We start from the raw sequence: 16,531 nt of genomic DNA on the forward strand, positions 1-16,531 counted from the left end.
ACTGGTGTCAGAATTCAGAGCAACTAGCCATATTCAAGCATTTATTCTTTTGTTTATTCAACCGAAAGGACCCAATTGGGAGCCCGAAGTCCATAAAGCTGGATTCCTCCCTCTGCTATCCACTAGCTGTGTGTCCTTGGGCAAATCTCTCACCCTGCATGTGCCAAGTATAAAAACACAAGAGGGGCTGGCCCAGTGGCACAGAGGTTAAGTGTGCACATTCCACTTCGGCGGCCTGGGGTTCACCAGTTCGGATCCCAGGTGCAGACATGGCACCACTTGGCACGCCATGCTGTGGTAGGCATCCCACATATAAAGCAGAGGAAGATGGGCACAACGTTAGCTCAGGGCCAGTATTCCTCAGCAATAAGAGGAGGATTGGCAGCAGTTAGCTCAGGGCTAATCTTCCTCAAAAAAAAAAACACACACACACACACACGCACACAAGGGACCCAAACCCCAAATAGCTGTCCACCAAAAAGTTGTAAAAGATCCAAAGCAAAAATGAGAAAAATAAGGACAATGTAATGAATTTTTTACAGAATAAGTGTACTCCATTTAGAAAATTACTCATTATTTAGAGATGATGTCCTCTCATTCATGAAATGGCAGTGGTAGGGCCAGCCCGAGTGGCCTAGTGGTTAAGTTTGGTGTACTCTGCTTCAGCAGCCCAGGCCTGGTTCCTGGGAACGGACCTACACCACTTGTCTCTCAGTGGCCATGTTGTGGCAGGGGCTCACATACAAAAAGAATAGGCTTGGCACCAGATGTTAGCTCAGGGCGAATGCTCCTCAGCCAAAAAAACAAAAATGGCAATAGTAGACCATAGTGGTTATATATATATATATTTTTTGCACATTCATCGGTTGGAACACATCATAATTTTAAACGTGGTAGGCATCCCACATATAAAGTAGAGGAAGATGGGCATGGATGTTAGCTCAGAGCCAGGCTTCCTCAGCAAAAAAGAGGAAGACTGGTAGTAGTTAGCTCAGGGCTAATCTTCCTCAAAAAACAAAAACAAAAACAAAAAACAAACAAAAAATTATTAAAAAAAACTACAACATTGATCAAGAAAGAATATTAACATGTCAACACAAGTTATCTATGGTTTCTTCTATGGTTTATAAATGCTCTATAATGTGTATTATTTTTTTATAATCAGAAAAAGTTCTATTTTTTTAAAGTTAAAAGAAATATTCAAATATCTAAAAACATCTTAGGTTCGAATGAATCATTTTACATTCATCAAAGACACTAACGGAAGTTATGTAAGTTATGCTGCCTGGTTTCTCTTATGAGAAAGGAACCTGCACTCTCAGCTGGGCTTGGATATTGCTAGGAGCTGGACTGGTACTCCTGGCTTGTTAGTGCCGTGGAGTCCTAACGACCCTGGGGACAGCAGAGTAGAGCCCTGCCCAGTCTTTTTGCACCATCCTCTCACCTTCCAGTGTTGTATCAGACAATGTTCTGCTGCTATTCACAGGGTTTTCATGGACAATTTTTTCAGAAGAGGTCGGGCCAGGTCCATCTTCCTAGTGTGTCTTAGTCTGGAAGCTCTGCTGAAACTGGTCCACCATGGGTGACCCTGCTGGTGTTTGAAATACCAGTAGCATAGCTTTCAGCATGACAGCATCATAGCATCCAGCTCCCACAGTATGACAACGGACAGATGGGTGGTGTGGTTCCCTGACTGGAAATGAACCGGGGCCTCAGTGGTGAGAGGGCTGACTCTCAACCACTAGACCCCAGGGCTGGCCTGCTCCTGTTAGGCCTCGGTATTCTCTTGTTGAGCATAAATAATTTCACAGAATATTAACACCAGACAAGGCTATTTATAACAAAAACGTGACCTTTGTCCAAAAGGGCTACAGAGTCAAAAATAAGTATTCACCAAAGCTTGGGGCTCATTAAAAAAAAAAATCATCCCCTGAAATTGAGTTGATGCTGCCAAGAAATATATTTGAAGAGAAAATTTGTTTAAATCAATGGGTTTCAAACCTATTTCACCTAGATCCACATGAAGAAACACATTTTACGTTGGGATCCAGTACGTATATACACATATAAATCTAAAATAAAAGTTTCATGAAACAATATTCCCCTTTATTATGTGTGATCCTTTCTATTTTTCTTTTCTATTTCATTTTTAATAAAGTTGGTCACTATTCACTAAACTGTTTCTCAACTCTCAGTTTCAAAAGCACTGTGATACAAGGACTTGGATATATGCTAAATCCAATTCAATTAATTAATTGAAATGGGACTAGATTTAATCTAATCAAGAGGAATGAAGAGAAAATTTCATCCATTCATTCAATCACAATTACTGAGTCAGGCCCTGTTCTGGTTGCTTGTGTACAGCAGTTAACAAAACATAGCCTCCTGTCTCACAGAGCTTACAGTATAGAGCTCTGCGTCCAGTGAAGTTACCAACCATTGGTGTTTAAATTTAAATTAATTAAAATTAAACATTCAGTTCCATAGTCACAGTTAGCCACAGTTCAAGTGCTCAAAAGCCACATGTGCCTAGTGGCTATTCTTTTGGACAGAACAGATAACAGAACATTTCCATTAATCCAGAAAGTTCTTTTGGACAGCTCTGCTCTAAAGGAATGAATCTTGCCTTGTAACTTGACTAAAGTAATGATTTGTTAGCAGAGTATGAAGGAACTAGGGGGAAAAAACAATACGAATTCATTAACATATCTCAGAATGAAAGGGTTCAGACCACTATTCACAACAAGAATAGTCCATGTGGCTAGTTCATTCCTAATCACCTTCTGCCACAATCATACACTGCATTCCAACCCTCTCTACTTAATTCCTTATTAAGCAAACCACATTTTCTGTAACTCGACTGCTTTCTACACTATATCTAATCAGCTAGGAATTTCTCATCCTAAATTAATGGTATTCTGGTTTGCAAATCAGTCTCTTAAGAGTTGAGCAACTCATAAGTGAGCAAAGTGACCACCTCTAAGCTGAGAACCAGACCCTCTGCACTGGGGGTACAGCAGGGACTCCTAGCTGCCTACATTCTTCCTAATAACAAAATCCTGTATTTAGGGTGGCAATGAGCCAGTGTCAATGAGCTAGAAGACCAGTTTGCTGCCTTCCTTGCAACTAGATGCATCCTTGTAATTGTTCATGGGGCATCTAGAATATCTTCTTAGAAGGGAAACACACAGCTAGAATGCGTCCCTTTTGTCCTTCCCTTCTTCTCACTGCCTACAAGATGGATGTGATGGCTGGAATTCTAGCATCTACTGTAGACCATCTAGCATCCACTGTAGACAATGGAGAAGAAAGGAAGATCCTGGGTCTCTGATGCCCATGAAGCCACCATGACTTCATAGCTTCAGTCTGGACTGCAGGTCCCTGAATTTCTTTTGTAAAAGAGAATAAACCATTATGTGTTTAAGCCATTGTAGTCTATCCCTAATTGATAAAATGGTCAACCCTCCTGAGATGCTTTTCTTACATGAGAACTTGTGTGAAGAGGCCAGAAGACATTGTCTTTGAAATCTCTCTACTCGCGAGAGATACCAAGTCATATTCAGCCGTAAAATTTAGGACAACCCTAGATTTTGTCAGAAATCACCGCTTTGTAAGGAATAAAATGTTATAAAAAAATTCAAATGATTCCTTGTAAAAGCTCACCAGTTTAGATAAAAGCCAAATCCTTGCAATTTTGTCAGTGGCTTGCAATTTGTGACTAATTTTGCCCTATATGTATTACTGGTGTTCTAAGTAGGTATTTTCAAGGTACAGCACAGATTTTCTAGACCACAGGAAAGAGTTTACAAAATATCCTGAAATTCAAATCAGAGTTTCCTAAGATTTTATTTTTTAGGCTGTCTAGTCACTGAATTGCCATGAGCTATCAAATATGAACCTGAGATAGAAATCTCATAAAGACACAAGTTGAATTCTTTCAGTGATCCACTACAGTAAAGAATGTCTTTAGTACTAAATCCCCAAAATACTTCCAAATAATATAGAGGGTTAATGGAATAGTTTCAGGAATATTTTGAAAAGTAATAAAATTTGGGAAGAATCATGCATCAAATTCAACCAATAATTATTGATAACCTAGACATTTTTTTCTTTATCTTATTTAAATCCCCAAAGCCCTTTTAACTCACAAAAATTCCATTTTATACTTAGGCTTGGGGAGACTGACTTTCCCAAGGTCACAAACCAGTAACACCTAAAGCCAAGATTCAGCCTAGGGTTCTTTGACTTAACGCTTCAGGACTTTCTCACTGTGGCTGTTCTTACAAAACTTGAAAAAACGTTTTCACTTGGACATAAAATTGGAGAAGGGTAGAGGGAGTCATGTTTGAGGGTATTGTATGAGTGAATGGGAATCTTTCTGAATAATTGGAAAATGTTAAAGCTGAGGAAAATAATTAAACTGTAATATGCCTGGGATAAAAATCTGTTCCCTTCATATATTCCAGAAATAATCAAGAGGTTTGAGAGATCCTTCATAGACCATCTGTCAGAAGAGGTCCATTTGTTTTCAGAGCCCCCTTATGCCACTTTTTAGCTTCCTCCTAGTTACCCAGTGTCCTCTGGGGTGCCCAGTGCAGCCCCAGATCCCATTTTCCCAGGAGCGTCCCATTTCCTAGCTCTTCTCCATTTTGACTCTTCCACTATCTCAATTCACTGTCTCGTGCCCTGCTCTTTCATAACGGTTGCTCTCGCTTACTCTGGAATGCTTTACTGTTGGATTTAGGGAAAATTGTAATATGTTATAATTGCCTGATTCTTTTACTAGAACGAAATTTTCTGTTCTGACGGTAGGACTGGATTTTAACTGTTCACAATTGGGATCTCTGTGCAAATCCCAGTGCTAGGGACACAGGAGAGCATAAAAATATCTGTGGAATGGCAAGCTCACGCGTTTCATTTCGCATACAACTTCGCCTTAAAGATATGACAAAAAGGGAAATTGGGTTTTTTAAGTACCTACTAATTGGGTCTAAAGTCCAAATAACTCTTGGGCTGGTGGGAAGCTCCCTGCTTTTATGTTTAACCCTCTAGCATCTGGGACATAATTCCAACTTCGTCTTAAAGTGACAACAGACTCTTTTTTCAAACAAAGGACATAATTCAAGACAAGTGCAAACAGAAAGGGGAAGAGCGCTTCAGCTGTCTGCCTCAGGAACCCGCAAACTCTCAAATACGGGATTACAAGGAGATGGAAAGCTGCGCCAACTCCGTGACACTTAGCTTCCTCCCCAAGTCCCTTCCCGCAGATCTTGCGACCCCACGACTGTCGCCGGAGGCTACCGGGACGACCTGGACCCCACTACCCGCATCCGAAAACTCCAGCTGGGGCAGCCGCTGAGGCAAATGCGGAGAAGTCCTCTGAGGCCCTCGGAGATCACAGAGGTCGGTCAAAAGCCCCGGCCCCGGCTCCCCTCCTCGAGGACACCCTCGCGGTATCGCAAGGCCTCAAGAGCCCGTCCCGCGGTAGATACAAACTGCCCGACTGCAGCTGACATTCTCGCCCCAGAAAGGGGTGGGAGCCTGCGCTCGGCGAGGCGCGGGGCGGAAGCTGGAAGAGATTCCATCTACGCCCCACCCAGGCCCCAGGGCCCGGCGAGGCAGCCCCGGAGATTAACGGGCAAAACCCCAGACCCCGCTTGCCTCTTTCTCTCCCCGTGAGGGCCCGGGAGCTCCTCCCACCTCCCTGCAACCATCGCTCACAAGAACCCCCGGCGCGCTCCGCGGAATGCCGCATTGTGCCCCTAGGTCAAGTCCCCGGATGCTCGCCTCCCCTGCCTCTGCCCGAGCTGTGGTCCCGCCCCCCGCGCGGCTTTGCGTGCCACGTCACCGCTTGCGGCACTTCCGGAGGCGCAGCGGGCGATGACGTAGGTGGACGTGCCCTCTATATGAGGTTGGGGAGCGGCTGAGTCGGCCTTTTCCGCCCGCTCCCCCCTCCCCCTGAGCGCCGCTCCGGCAGCACCCCGCTCGCTCCGAGCTCCGGGCTCCTGTTAAGTTGCGCCGCCGTCGTCTCCCTCCGGCCGTCACCATGATCATCTACCGGGACCTTATCAGCCGTGAGTCGTGACTGCATTACCCTTCCTGGCGCGCGCGGGCGACGGGCGTGCGGGTGGGGGCGGGGAGGACGGACGCCGCGCTGTCGTGGGCCTGGGGACGCCGGCGGCCGTCCCGGGAGCGGGGAGGGCTCGGTGTCTGGGGTCGCGGCGCGTCTTGAGTGCCCGGGCAGGGGCGGGGGCCTCGTGCGGCCGGCCGGCACGGGAAATGGCGCTGGCCTTGGCCCCCGGGCGCTCGGTGACGGGCGGGTCTGTGTCCTCGAGCAGATGATGAGATGTTCTCCGACATCTACAAGATCCGGGAGATCGCGGACGGGCTGTGCCTGGAGGTGGAGGGGAAGGTGAGTCGCAGGGGCCACGGCGCGGGCGAGGCGAGGCCGGGCAGGCTCGGGTTTCCGCCGCTCCCCCGCCCGAGGTTGTGCAATCCTCTCCGCTGCCTCCTGGCGGAGGAGACGCACTTTCCGGGCTCGGGTTTTTCTAGAAAAGTGGAGGCGGAGCTGAGGCTGGAAATAGGTCCGCCGCCTGGGCGCCCATCCTCCCCCCGGGCCGTCCGGGACAGGTTGTCTGTGGTTTGGGAGCCCCAAGCCGTTCAACGTTTGCCTTCTCCCTGCTGGCTCGTCACCCCGTAGCAACCCGAGACCCCACACGAAACTTCCACTTGGTTGTGAATGACCCCGTTTTCGTTCCGGTCAATAGACAAAGAATTTTTGTTGAGTTAAGATGTTCCAGGAAATCAAGGAGTCATAAATTTTTTTCCGCTTAATGACGTTTTCGTGGTTTTCAACAAGAACGAAGAATGTTTGGAAGGATAATGAGTTTGTGAACTGCTGGCATGGCTGATTTTTTGGATTTTTGGATGTGTTTATGCCAAGGTCAAGGATGTCTTCTGCAACTAAGTTATTTTTTCTTAATGCAGATGGTCAGTAGGACAGAGGGTAACATTGATGACTCGCTCATTGGTGGAAATGCCTCCGCTGAAGGCCCCGAGGGCGAAGGTACCGAAAGCACAGTAATCACTGGTGTTGATATTGTCATGAACCATCACTTGCAGGAAACCAGCTTCACAAAAGAAGCCTACAAGAAGTACATCAAAGATTACATGAAATCGTAAGTGACACTGGCACAGCCAGCTCATGGCTGGGATGCTGTAGGGTTTAGGGATTGACTGACTTTGAGAGGTTCTTTAGCAGCAGCAGGCGCACTTGTGAAAGGCCTTTTTTTTAATTGATGAGCTCACAGGGGTGGTTGCTTTTCTATAAATAAACTAATGAGAGCGTACTGGAGCATGCAGTTTGGTTTTGGCTTTTCAGATAGTACTTTGGAAATAAGTTATTATGAGATTCAAAATTGTGAACAGTCTTGAAACATCTGTCCTGTGAACTAGTAATTTGATTGTGCTGTGTTATTTTGCTCCCTGACAGCTAGTTGCCCTTTTCAGTATGTGTTTGTTTTCGTTTGGATTTTTTACTTAATGAGATTTATTTTGCTCAGAACTCCATACGTTAACCTATTAATAAAACATTGTTTTAGAATCAAAGGCAAACTTGAAGAACAGAGACCAGAAAGAGTAAAACCTTTTATGACAGGGGCTGCAGAACAAATCAAGCACATCCTTGCTAATTTCAAAAACTACCAGGTAAATACCTTAAATATTTGGATCAAAGGATTGTACAATTTTAGCTGTGAGAACAAAAAATTAGTTATTTGATGAATCTTTGATGTAATTAAGTTGTGGATATTTTTCTGGGCTTTTGAGCAGTTTAAATAATTGAGATTCAGCTCTAGCAGTTGAGGCTGTAGAAAGTAATGTTCCCTGTTCCCAAGGGTGTTTCCAGATCTTGTCTTCTGATTCCAGAATCTCATCCCTACTCGCCTCCCAGATCACATTTCTCAGTTCCTTTCTTGAATTACTTGTTAACCTCTTAAGTGGTCTTCCAGTTTCCTTTTCCTTTACAATTCCAATATGTCTCATTGCCACTGGAGCTCTTTCTGATCTGAGCTTGTTCTGTTGGGAAACTGCAGTGACTTCGCCTTACCTCTAAGACATGAACGAAAAACCCATCACAACCTCGCTCTTAAAGTTTCCAGCTTTTACATATTTTCTGGCCATAAGAGAACTTTCCCCCTGTGATGTGCTGTTTCATTGGTAGCCTTATGTTCCCTGTGCTTGACTGTACCAGGCTTTTAGGGTTTGGAATTGTGTATGTGGGGCTGAGAGAGAAGTTTGCAGAAAGCCTAAAGTGTTCCTGGATTGCTCTGTACTCATGCTGGTCATTATTAGTGCTTTAATTGGGTGAACAGAAGTTTGATTAGTGAGCATTTTTTCTTCTAGGGATTAGCGCCTTTAGTTGCTGAAAGTCTGCTGATGAAATTGTGGTGTTCTCAACCATCCTTTTTTTTTGTCGTGGTTTGTTTTGATATGACATGTCTGTATATAACGGTCTAATTGTGGGTATTTGTTGTTTGCTTCCTAAGTTCTTTATTGGTGAAAACATGAATCCAGATGGCATGGTTGCTCTGCTGGACTACCGTGAGGATGGTGTGACCCCGTATATGATTTTCTTTAAGGATGGTTTAGAAATGGAGAAATGTGTAAGTATAAGGAAGTGGGTTGAAATCAGTAAAGTAGAAATGGAGATATCTTAGGTGTGGTTCTCCTTGTTTCATGCCACTGGGGTAGTTAGACTGGATTCTACAGCATTCCTTTTCAAGTGTTCCTCTTACTTTGGGGCTCTAAAGAGGGTTGTGTTTCACGTGAAAAATTTTATGGTGCAGAGACTTAGAATCTTCTTTAGCTAAAGAAAACTTTATCATCAATGGTATTACAAAGCACAGCTTGAATACTGGAGATCAGAGACAACACCCTGTGTTGATCTTTCCCTCTAGAAATGGCCTGTTGAAATCAGACTGCCTTTTTCTTCCTATTCTGCCACACAGACATGAGTGTCAAAACCTTTTTCGCTTTGGTTTACTGATAATTGACAACTGGTCATTGAAAGCCTTGATGTTAACTAGCTATTAGAAGGTAGAGTTTCAAGCTGGCTGCTGACTCAATATGGAAATTACTGTAGTAAAATAAATGGATGAATGTCTGCTATGCAAGGAATTGCTGGAGGCAAAACAAATGAAAGCATTCATTATCCTGGCTTTCAGAGGCTTCCACCTAAATTAGGAACAAGATAAACTTCAGGCCACACTAAACAAGATTAGAGTCAATGATGGACAAAAATGTCTTAGGACAGTACAGATGGCTTGCTAAAGGGATTATGCAGAGAATATCTGAGTTTTTGTTGGTAGAACAAAGTATATGCGAGTGGGACTTTGCTCAGAATGAAACTTTCTGGAAAATGTGCTGCCTCTGGTGAGGGTGGCTCTGCATCCACTGATAGACCTTGAACAATTTGCTGTTGTTCCTTTGGTTTGCACTAGGATGCGAAAGAAAGAAATCCCTGCGCTTTCTGCCTGTCTCTGTGGCGGCTCAGATTGAATAGGGGAATACATCTGCAGCCTAGAAATGTTAAGTAGCTTCATATTGGAAAAAAGTGTTAATACAATTTTCCCTTTTTTTTTTTTTTACAGTAACAAATTTGGCTATTACTTTGGATCTACACCTGTCATAACTGGCTGCTGCTTTTCATCCACACAACACCAGGACTTAGACAAATGGGACTGATGTCATCTTGAGCTCTTCATTTATTCTGACCTTGATTTATTTGGAGCGGAGGCATTGTTTTTAAGGAAAAAACATGTCATGTAGGTTGTCTAAAAATAAAATGCATTTAAACTCATTTGAGAGAATGCCTCTTAGTTTAATCCGTATTTAAATCCATCTTGTGTAGTGTTCCTGGAGAAGCTAGAGCCTGGTTGTAGACCACTACTAGAAAGCATAAGACTGCCTTCAGATCACTTCTACAGTGAAAACTACTTCCGGGACTGGAATATAAAAACCAAGAACCACAAGTCTTAATTCTGAGTTGAAGTAAAGGGAAAGACCATGCTCATAGCAGTGCCAACATTTGAAGTGGATTCCTCAGACATTTCATCACCTCCAAACGGAAGTAGTTAACCCTGGAAGAGATTACCAAAAGAATAAAAAGAGACTAATACAGTTGGAAGCAAAGTATTGTGTCAGCTTATTTATCCTAATTCAAGTAGACCCAAGTTCTAGAGAAATCTAGATGTCTCCTGGAATGAATGCTTGTCAAACTCCTTGGAATGGGGTTGACAGACTGGCTTGTCCTGCCACCTGTCTTTGTATGATTTTAAAGTGGTGGTTACATTTTTAAGTGGTTGAGAAAAAATCAAAGTAGCTTATGGGATGTGGAAACTTACAAAATCCAAATTTGTGTCCAGTTTTATTGAAACACAGCTATGCTCGTTTGTTTGTGCATTGACTGGCTCTGATGCTGCAAGAGCAGAGATGAGTGTGACAGAGACCTTTGGGCCTCAAATCCTGAACAAACCATGTGGCCCTTTACAGGAAAGGTTTGCCAGCCTCTGCTTTAAAAGATGAAACTATAGATTGAATATGGGATAGTTGGTGGCAGAGGAAAAAGCAACTGTCGGGGCAGTATATTGTATCTGGGAAGGCTGTGGGTATCAGAATGAGTATATGAAAACGCATCTATTTGACAGACCTGGAGCAGTTACTGTCTGCTGCTAAGGTTTCCACTACAGATGCAAGAAAAAGGTGTCCTCGCGCTTTCTTTCTGTCTCATTGTGGCAGCCAAGATTGAATGGGGGAATACAGGGGAAAAACATGGAGAGAATTTTTGCCACTTGGAAGTAACCTTGTAAACAGTGAAGAGGCTGTTTACTCCAAGGAAGAATCTAAAGTTTGAGTTTACAAGGGAAGTGTTGAAAACTGTTCCCCTACGCCTTTGCCTTCTGATTGATTACACTTTTAAAAGCTTATAGCTTAAAACTAAAGGCAAGCGAGAGATTCTTGTACCTGGTCATGTGGCATGTGAACCCAGCATGAATCCAGTGATTTGGCAATCGGGAACTTGTCTTAGTGACTGAAGTCCATTGGGTGGTTCAGAACCTGAGACGGATACAAATCAGGTTGGTAGCGCCCCCCCCCCGTCAAGCTGATGGCAATTTTAAGCCTTCTGATTTCTGACATTAAAATGTAGGTAAAGTGCCAATCACTGATCTAGGAGGCCTCTTGCCCTCTGAAACGTGGTAATGGGAGGATTTTCAAGTAGTGGTCAACGCTGTGGAGATGAAGATAGCTTGGTAGTGGGAGAGGTCTTGAGGTTACATCTAAGCTAAAACCTGATTTAGTGAGCTGGTCATGGAAAAGTCTGCAAGAACAGGAGTAGCATTGCAGCAGCTTTCTTCAGGAAGTGAAGAGTCCAGGTATTTGCCTAAGGATGCTTATTTCTGCTCTTTTTCTAGTTACTCGAGTTATATATATTCTCTTTTTCCTTTTTTGTTTGGTGAGGAAGATTGGCAATGAGCTAACATCTGCCAATCTTCCTCTATTTTGTATGTGGGATGCTGCCACATCCTGGCTTGATAGCGTTGCACAGGTCTGCACCCAGGCTGCAAACTGTAGGCTGCAGAAGCAGAGCACGCAAACTTAACCACTATTTTACCAGGCCAGCCCAACTCTTGAGGTATATTTTGTGCAAGAAAAATATGTGAATTCTATACACATCATAAGGCGTAGCATTTTGTGTCATTGATGCTAATTTGATTTGGGCATGTTCTTGGTGGCCTTTAAGCCCTAGGCTTTGTTACATAATGAACAATAAAGTGGAGAAAGGACTTTTACATAGGGTGGTCTAGGAAGGCCTTTGTAATACGATAATCGAATAGGAACCTGAAAGCAGGGAAATAGGCTATGTGGATATCTGGGGGCAGAGCATTCCAGGCAAAGCAAGTGCAGAGTCTGGAGTGTGCTTGACATGTTCTGAGGACAAGGTGGCCAGTATGCTGGACCCAAGATGGAAAGAGGAAACTGGATCATAAAGGAAAGCCACAGGAGGTCTTAGAGCAGAAAGGTGACTTGATCTGACCAAAAAGGGTCATTGTGGCTGCTGGGTAGCAGGGTAAAAGCAAAGAGAACAACCGTGTCTAATGAATATTTTTGGGTGAGATAGTGGCTTGGTCTAGGGTGGTAGTTGTGCAGATGGGTGGAAATTAAGGTAAAGACAACGGGATTTGCTGATGTGTTGAATGAGGTGAAAGAATGATTTCACAGTGATGTCAAGCGTTTTGTCCTGAGCATCTGGAAGAAAGGAGTTAACATTCAGAAGAGGAAGACTGAGGGTGGGAATCGAGTTTGGGTTTGGACAGGTTAAATTTGAGATGCTGATTCCTGGTTCGAATTGGGTAGGCAGTCGGGTATTTGGGAGGAGAGTGGAGAGGTCTAAGCTGGAGAATTTGAGAGAGTGGGATGGTCTCAGTACATGACATTTGAAGCCGAAACAACTGGGTGAGACCACTTGGAGAGTGGGTAGACGCAGCCCGCCAACATAGGGCTGGACCCACATGAACCAGTGGAGGTGATCTAAGAAGGAACTGCTCCTGAGCTAGGAACCAAGGGAGCAGCCTCCTGGAGGTCAACTGGAAGAAATGTTTTAGGAAGGAGGCAGCAGTCAACGGGGTTACCTGTGGAACACTGGTCAAGTAGGATGAGGACTAAGGTGAACACGTGGTTTGAGTAACAGGGAGAAAGCCTGGTTAAAATGGGCTCAAGAGACCAGCAATTTCACAGGCAGCATATTGCCCTTGAAATGTCTTAATACAAGTCCATGGTTTTTATTACATGTGCATCTGCTTAAGTAATAGAGGTGTGAATGACTCACATTTGAATCATTAGGCATTTTTCTTAAAATCTAGTTAAATCCCCAGTAAATGTTGTGTTGATGTAAACTCCATCATCTGAACTGCAAGGTTAACCAATAACTCAACAAATTAAACTGGTAATGATCACAATTATGGTAAAATTGAAAGAGGAGCCAAAACCTCAAGCAGCTTGGGGAAAAAACCCTGATAAAGCATCCTAAACTTCTGAGCATCTGTGTGCATGTGCATGGAGCTGAGCGACTTTGGCTAGCAGCCAGAATACTGTCTGTAAGATGGAGCTAAAACCAGGGGGACCTGAACTCATCTTAGTGACTATAAAGTTACGCTTATTAGGTCACTGCTGCACAACCCTTAATTCGTGGTAAAAGAATGGCTGACAGCCCTCTGATGGGCCGCAAACCTATTCCTGCAAAAGAGCTCAGTTTTGTGGCAATTGGCATGTTTTTCCAGAGACTGCCTGTAAGAACTGAGGGCCCAATTTGATGTTTTTAGGTAGATTTGTGATCTGGGGCTATGGACCATACTGGAAAAGCAATGAATTAAAAACTTTTCTCTTGATACTGCATAGAAATGTGAGCTACTTTGATATTTAGTTCTTTAGGTAACATTTAGCATTCCATTATTCCAAAGGACGAGTATTTGACGTGTTTAACATACACAACTAAAGAAAAAGGGTGATAAAGTTAACTGCTCTGACAGCCATCTCACTAAGGATTCTTCAAGCTTGGAGTTGCAGATGGGGTTAATAACGCTGGTGGTTTATATCTGTCCCACCGAATTCCTCCAAGTCCCTCCCTCAGGCAGCGCCGCAATAGTGTGTCTGGCTGTGCTTGTTGGTGGCATGCTTTTTTTTTTAGATTTTATTTTTTCCTTTTTCTCCCCAAAGCCCCCCGGTACATAGTTGTATATTCTTCATTGTGGGTCCTGCTAGTTGTGGCATGTGGGACGCTGTCTCAGCGTGGCTTGGTGAGCAGTGCCATGTCCGCGCCCAGGATTCGAACCAACGAAACACTGGGCCGCCTGCAGCAGAGCGCGCGAACTTAACCACTCGGCCATGGGGCCAGCCCCTGGGGGCATGCTTTTAACTACTGGGTCGATCCAGTTTATTTCCCAAGAGTCTGTATGTAGATTGTGGATTTGTGCTATTATACATGGTTTCATATAACAGGCCTGGGATTGGCGTTTAAGATTCCTCCATATGCTGGGGATGTGGTTTTAGCAGGATTCCATACAATTCAGTGAGGAAAATGTCAACTGTGAGCCTAGGGGAAGATTCTTCCCGAAGTAATTGCCTGTTCAGTGTTTCCTCAATTACTGCTTCCTCCCACCACCCCCTCCAGGCTTGACATCTCCATTCGTTTAGATATGCATAGTGCTCTTTTTTCTGAGCTTTTGAGGTAGAGCAGGGAAGACAGACTGGGGTGAACGCCTTATGCAGTGTTTTTGCATGCGTGAGTCACAGTTTATGGGTGGAGTCAGACTTCAGGTGACTCACCTGAAGGGTCCTCTGACGGAGAGGACACACCACAACTGCTAGTCAAGAGCGCAGTATTTTTAATAGTTCTAGTTCTGTAGAGCTACTAGACATTCAGTCCTGAGGTGGGTTTTTTTTTCTTTAAGGAAGATTAGCTCTTGTCCACCCATCCTCTTTTTGCTGAGGATGATTAGCCCTGAGCTAACATCCGTGCCCATCTTCCTCAAGTTTTTATGTGGGACGCCTGCCACAGCATGGCTTGACAAGTGATGTGTAGGTCCGCACGGAGGATCTGAACTGGCAGAGTGTGCGAATTTAACCACTGCCACCAGGCCAGCCCCCAGTCCTCGCTTTTTAACATTTAGTTTGACACTAGAAATCCAGTCGTGTACTTGGTGATTTTCCTCATGTAAAGACAGCAGACATGTCCTGGTTTATTAATATGCAAGCCCTAGCTTATCGACTGCACCTTGCACATGGCCTCATCTGGAGCGCTGGGTTATTAAATTATTCTACCCAGTGCAGAATCTACCATTCCCTAAACAGCTGGTAGAAATTTGACCAGTCGCAGAGAAAGCTGGTATTTTGTGGACATCTATTCAAAACAGGGCTATACATGTAATTTCCTTTTCCTTGAGTTACATTAATTTGGAAGTCTCCCTCAAGAACTGCCAATTTGTCATGTTAGTCAAATACCCAAACTAATACTCAACCTGGTGGAAAAAACTAGCAAGTGAAGGGGAGAAATACTGCACATGAAATTAAAAGGAGAACATTAACACTTTTGACTGCCTCACTGAGGTAATGTATATCAACAGATGGCAAGTATAAAATTGGAAGCTAAGAAAACTCAGCTGTTGCTGGGAGGCATAGTGTCTTTCTCCCTCACTTTCCTAGCACTCCGTCCTGCCTAAAGCTCCTCCATTAGGAATCTGCAGGATGGAGTTTTTCGAGTGGAAGCTGTGCTGGGTGTCAGAGCCCCTGGTGACTGCCATAATATCAACAGGCTGGTAAATAACAACTGCTGGCATCTGTTAAAAGCAAAAGTGACTAAGCTTCTGAAAATTGGTTAAGTAATGTGCGACCTGTTCTCTGCCCCACAGACGAGGGAGGAGGAGACAAAGGAGGACTGGGTGTGAATGTGAGAGCAACAGAGATGTTAGCATCCTAAGCGCAACGTGGAGGCTTGTTTGTCTAAGGCAGTTACTAAACCCTCTGGTTCATGGGGTGTGAGAGTTGTGCCAAACTCCTTCCAACTACTGCTTAGCTTCCCCTGTCAACGTCCAGTGATCATTTTGCTCAATATTCTCTCCCCACACCTCGGGTTGCCTGTGTCTAAAGCGCCTTCCTATTCCCCCTACCCAGTCTCCTGGCCATATTCGCTGATCTTACTCTGTAACGCACCACACAACTCACCACTCCCCTTGGTTTCCTCCTGTTTGCAGCGCGCGCAGGGCCAGCCTCGTGGGCATGCAGCATGTGCAGTTGCCCTGCACTTAGAAGGGCTGCGTGCTTGGTTTAATGCTCTGCTTTCACTGTCTTGGAATTCCTAAAACAAAAGGGCCCCCCATTTTCATTTGGTACTGGGCCCCACAAATTATGTAGCAAGTCCGAAATGCATGCATGTGTGGATATGAGAGGTGTGTGTGTTCTGTTAGAGGTTGGAAATTGCTGGGTGGAGCAAGATAAGTTCAGAAGTAGAGACAACTTGTTGGGCAGTGAATTTTGGTCTCTTGTGCAGATGATAGGCAGGTGACCAATGTATAATCAGATTCACTCAGGTATACTAAAAGTGCAAATGTAAGCTTTGAGTATATAGATTTTGACATTTGACTCTTCTCCAAAGGAGATATGTGAGAATAGCTGTGGACTCTAAAAAGGAATAGGACAGTTTTAGGGGTTAAGCACCTCTACCAGACTTTGCCATCGCAGATAGAGAATTTTGTTGTTTCTAAATCATAGTTAAGATGCGTGAGCACACAACCCAGGAATGACCCATCTGATGTAGTAACTGTTTCAATAGGGTTATTTCTCAAGATGTATCCAAACTGCTAGCTGGGACTTGTGCATTTAATCATTCTACTTTGTATCTAGGTGTAGAACCTGGGAAGGTATAAATAGAAAAGGGTTTTTCTTTTTGTTTTTTTTTGAGGAAGATTAGCCCTGAGCT

General features: G+C 44.1%; 1 protein-coding gene and 2 non-coding genes across 3 annotated transcripts; all 3 read left to right on the top strand.

Annotated features, from left to right (window-relative positions):
• The first annotated feature begins 4,696 nt into the window (after window positions 1-4,696).
• TPT1 (tumor protein, translationally-controlled 1) lies at window positions 4,697-9,859 on the top strand. The gene is made up of 6 exons (XM_014732105.3): window positions 4,697-6,074; window positions 6,339-6,412; window positions 6,988-7,178; window positions 7,602-7,707; window positions 8,547-8,663; window positions 9,651-9,859. Exons 1-6 carry the CDS (start codon window positions 6,047-6,049, stop codon window positions 9,651-9,653), a joined length of 519 nt encoding a protein of 172 aa, XP_014587591.2. The 5' UTR covers window positions 4,697-6,046; the 3' UTR covers window positions 9,654-9,859.
• Window positions 9,445-9,574, top strand: LOC111768726 (small nucleolar RNA SNORA31). The gene has a single exon (XR_002801195.1). It is a non-coding gene; the product is annotated as a small nucleolar RNA SNORA31 (small nucleolar RNA).
• An 830-nt stretch (window positions 9,860-10,689) lies between the features above and the next one.
• Window positions 10,690-10,823, top strand: LOC111768727 (small nucleolar RNA SNORA31). Its single transcript, XR_002801196.1, has one exon. It is a non-coding gene; the product is annotated as a small nucleolar RNA SNORA31 (small nucleolar RNA).
• The last annotated feature ends 5,708 nt before the right edge of the window (window positions 10,824-16,531 follow it).

The sequence above is a fragment of the Equus caballus genome, chromosome 17 (assembly GCF_041296265.1).
Source record: "Equus caballus isolate H_3958 breed thoroughbred chromosome 17, TB-T2T, whole genome shotgun sequence".
Taxonomy (NCBI): domain Eukaryota; kingdom Metazoa; phylum Chordata; class Mammalia; order Perissodactyla; family Equidae; genus Equus; species Equus caballus.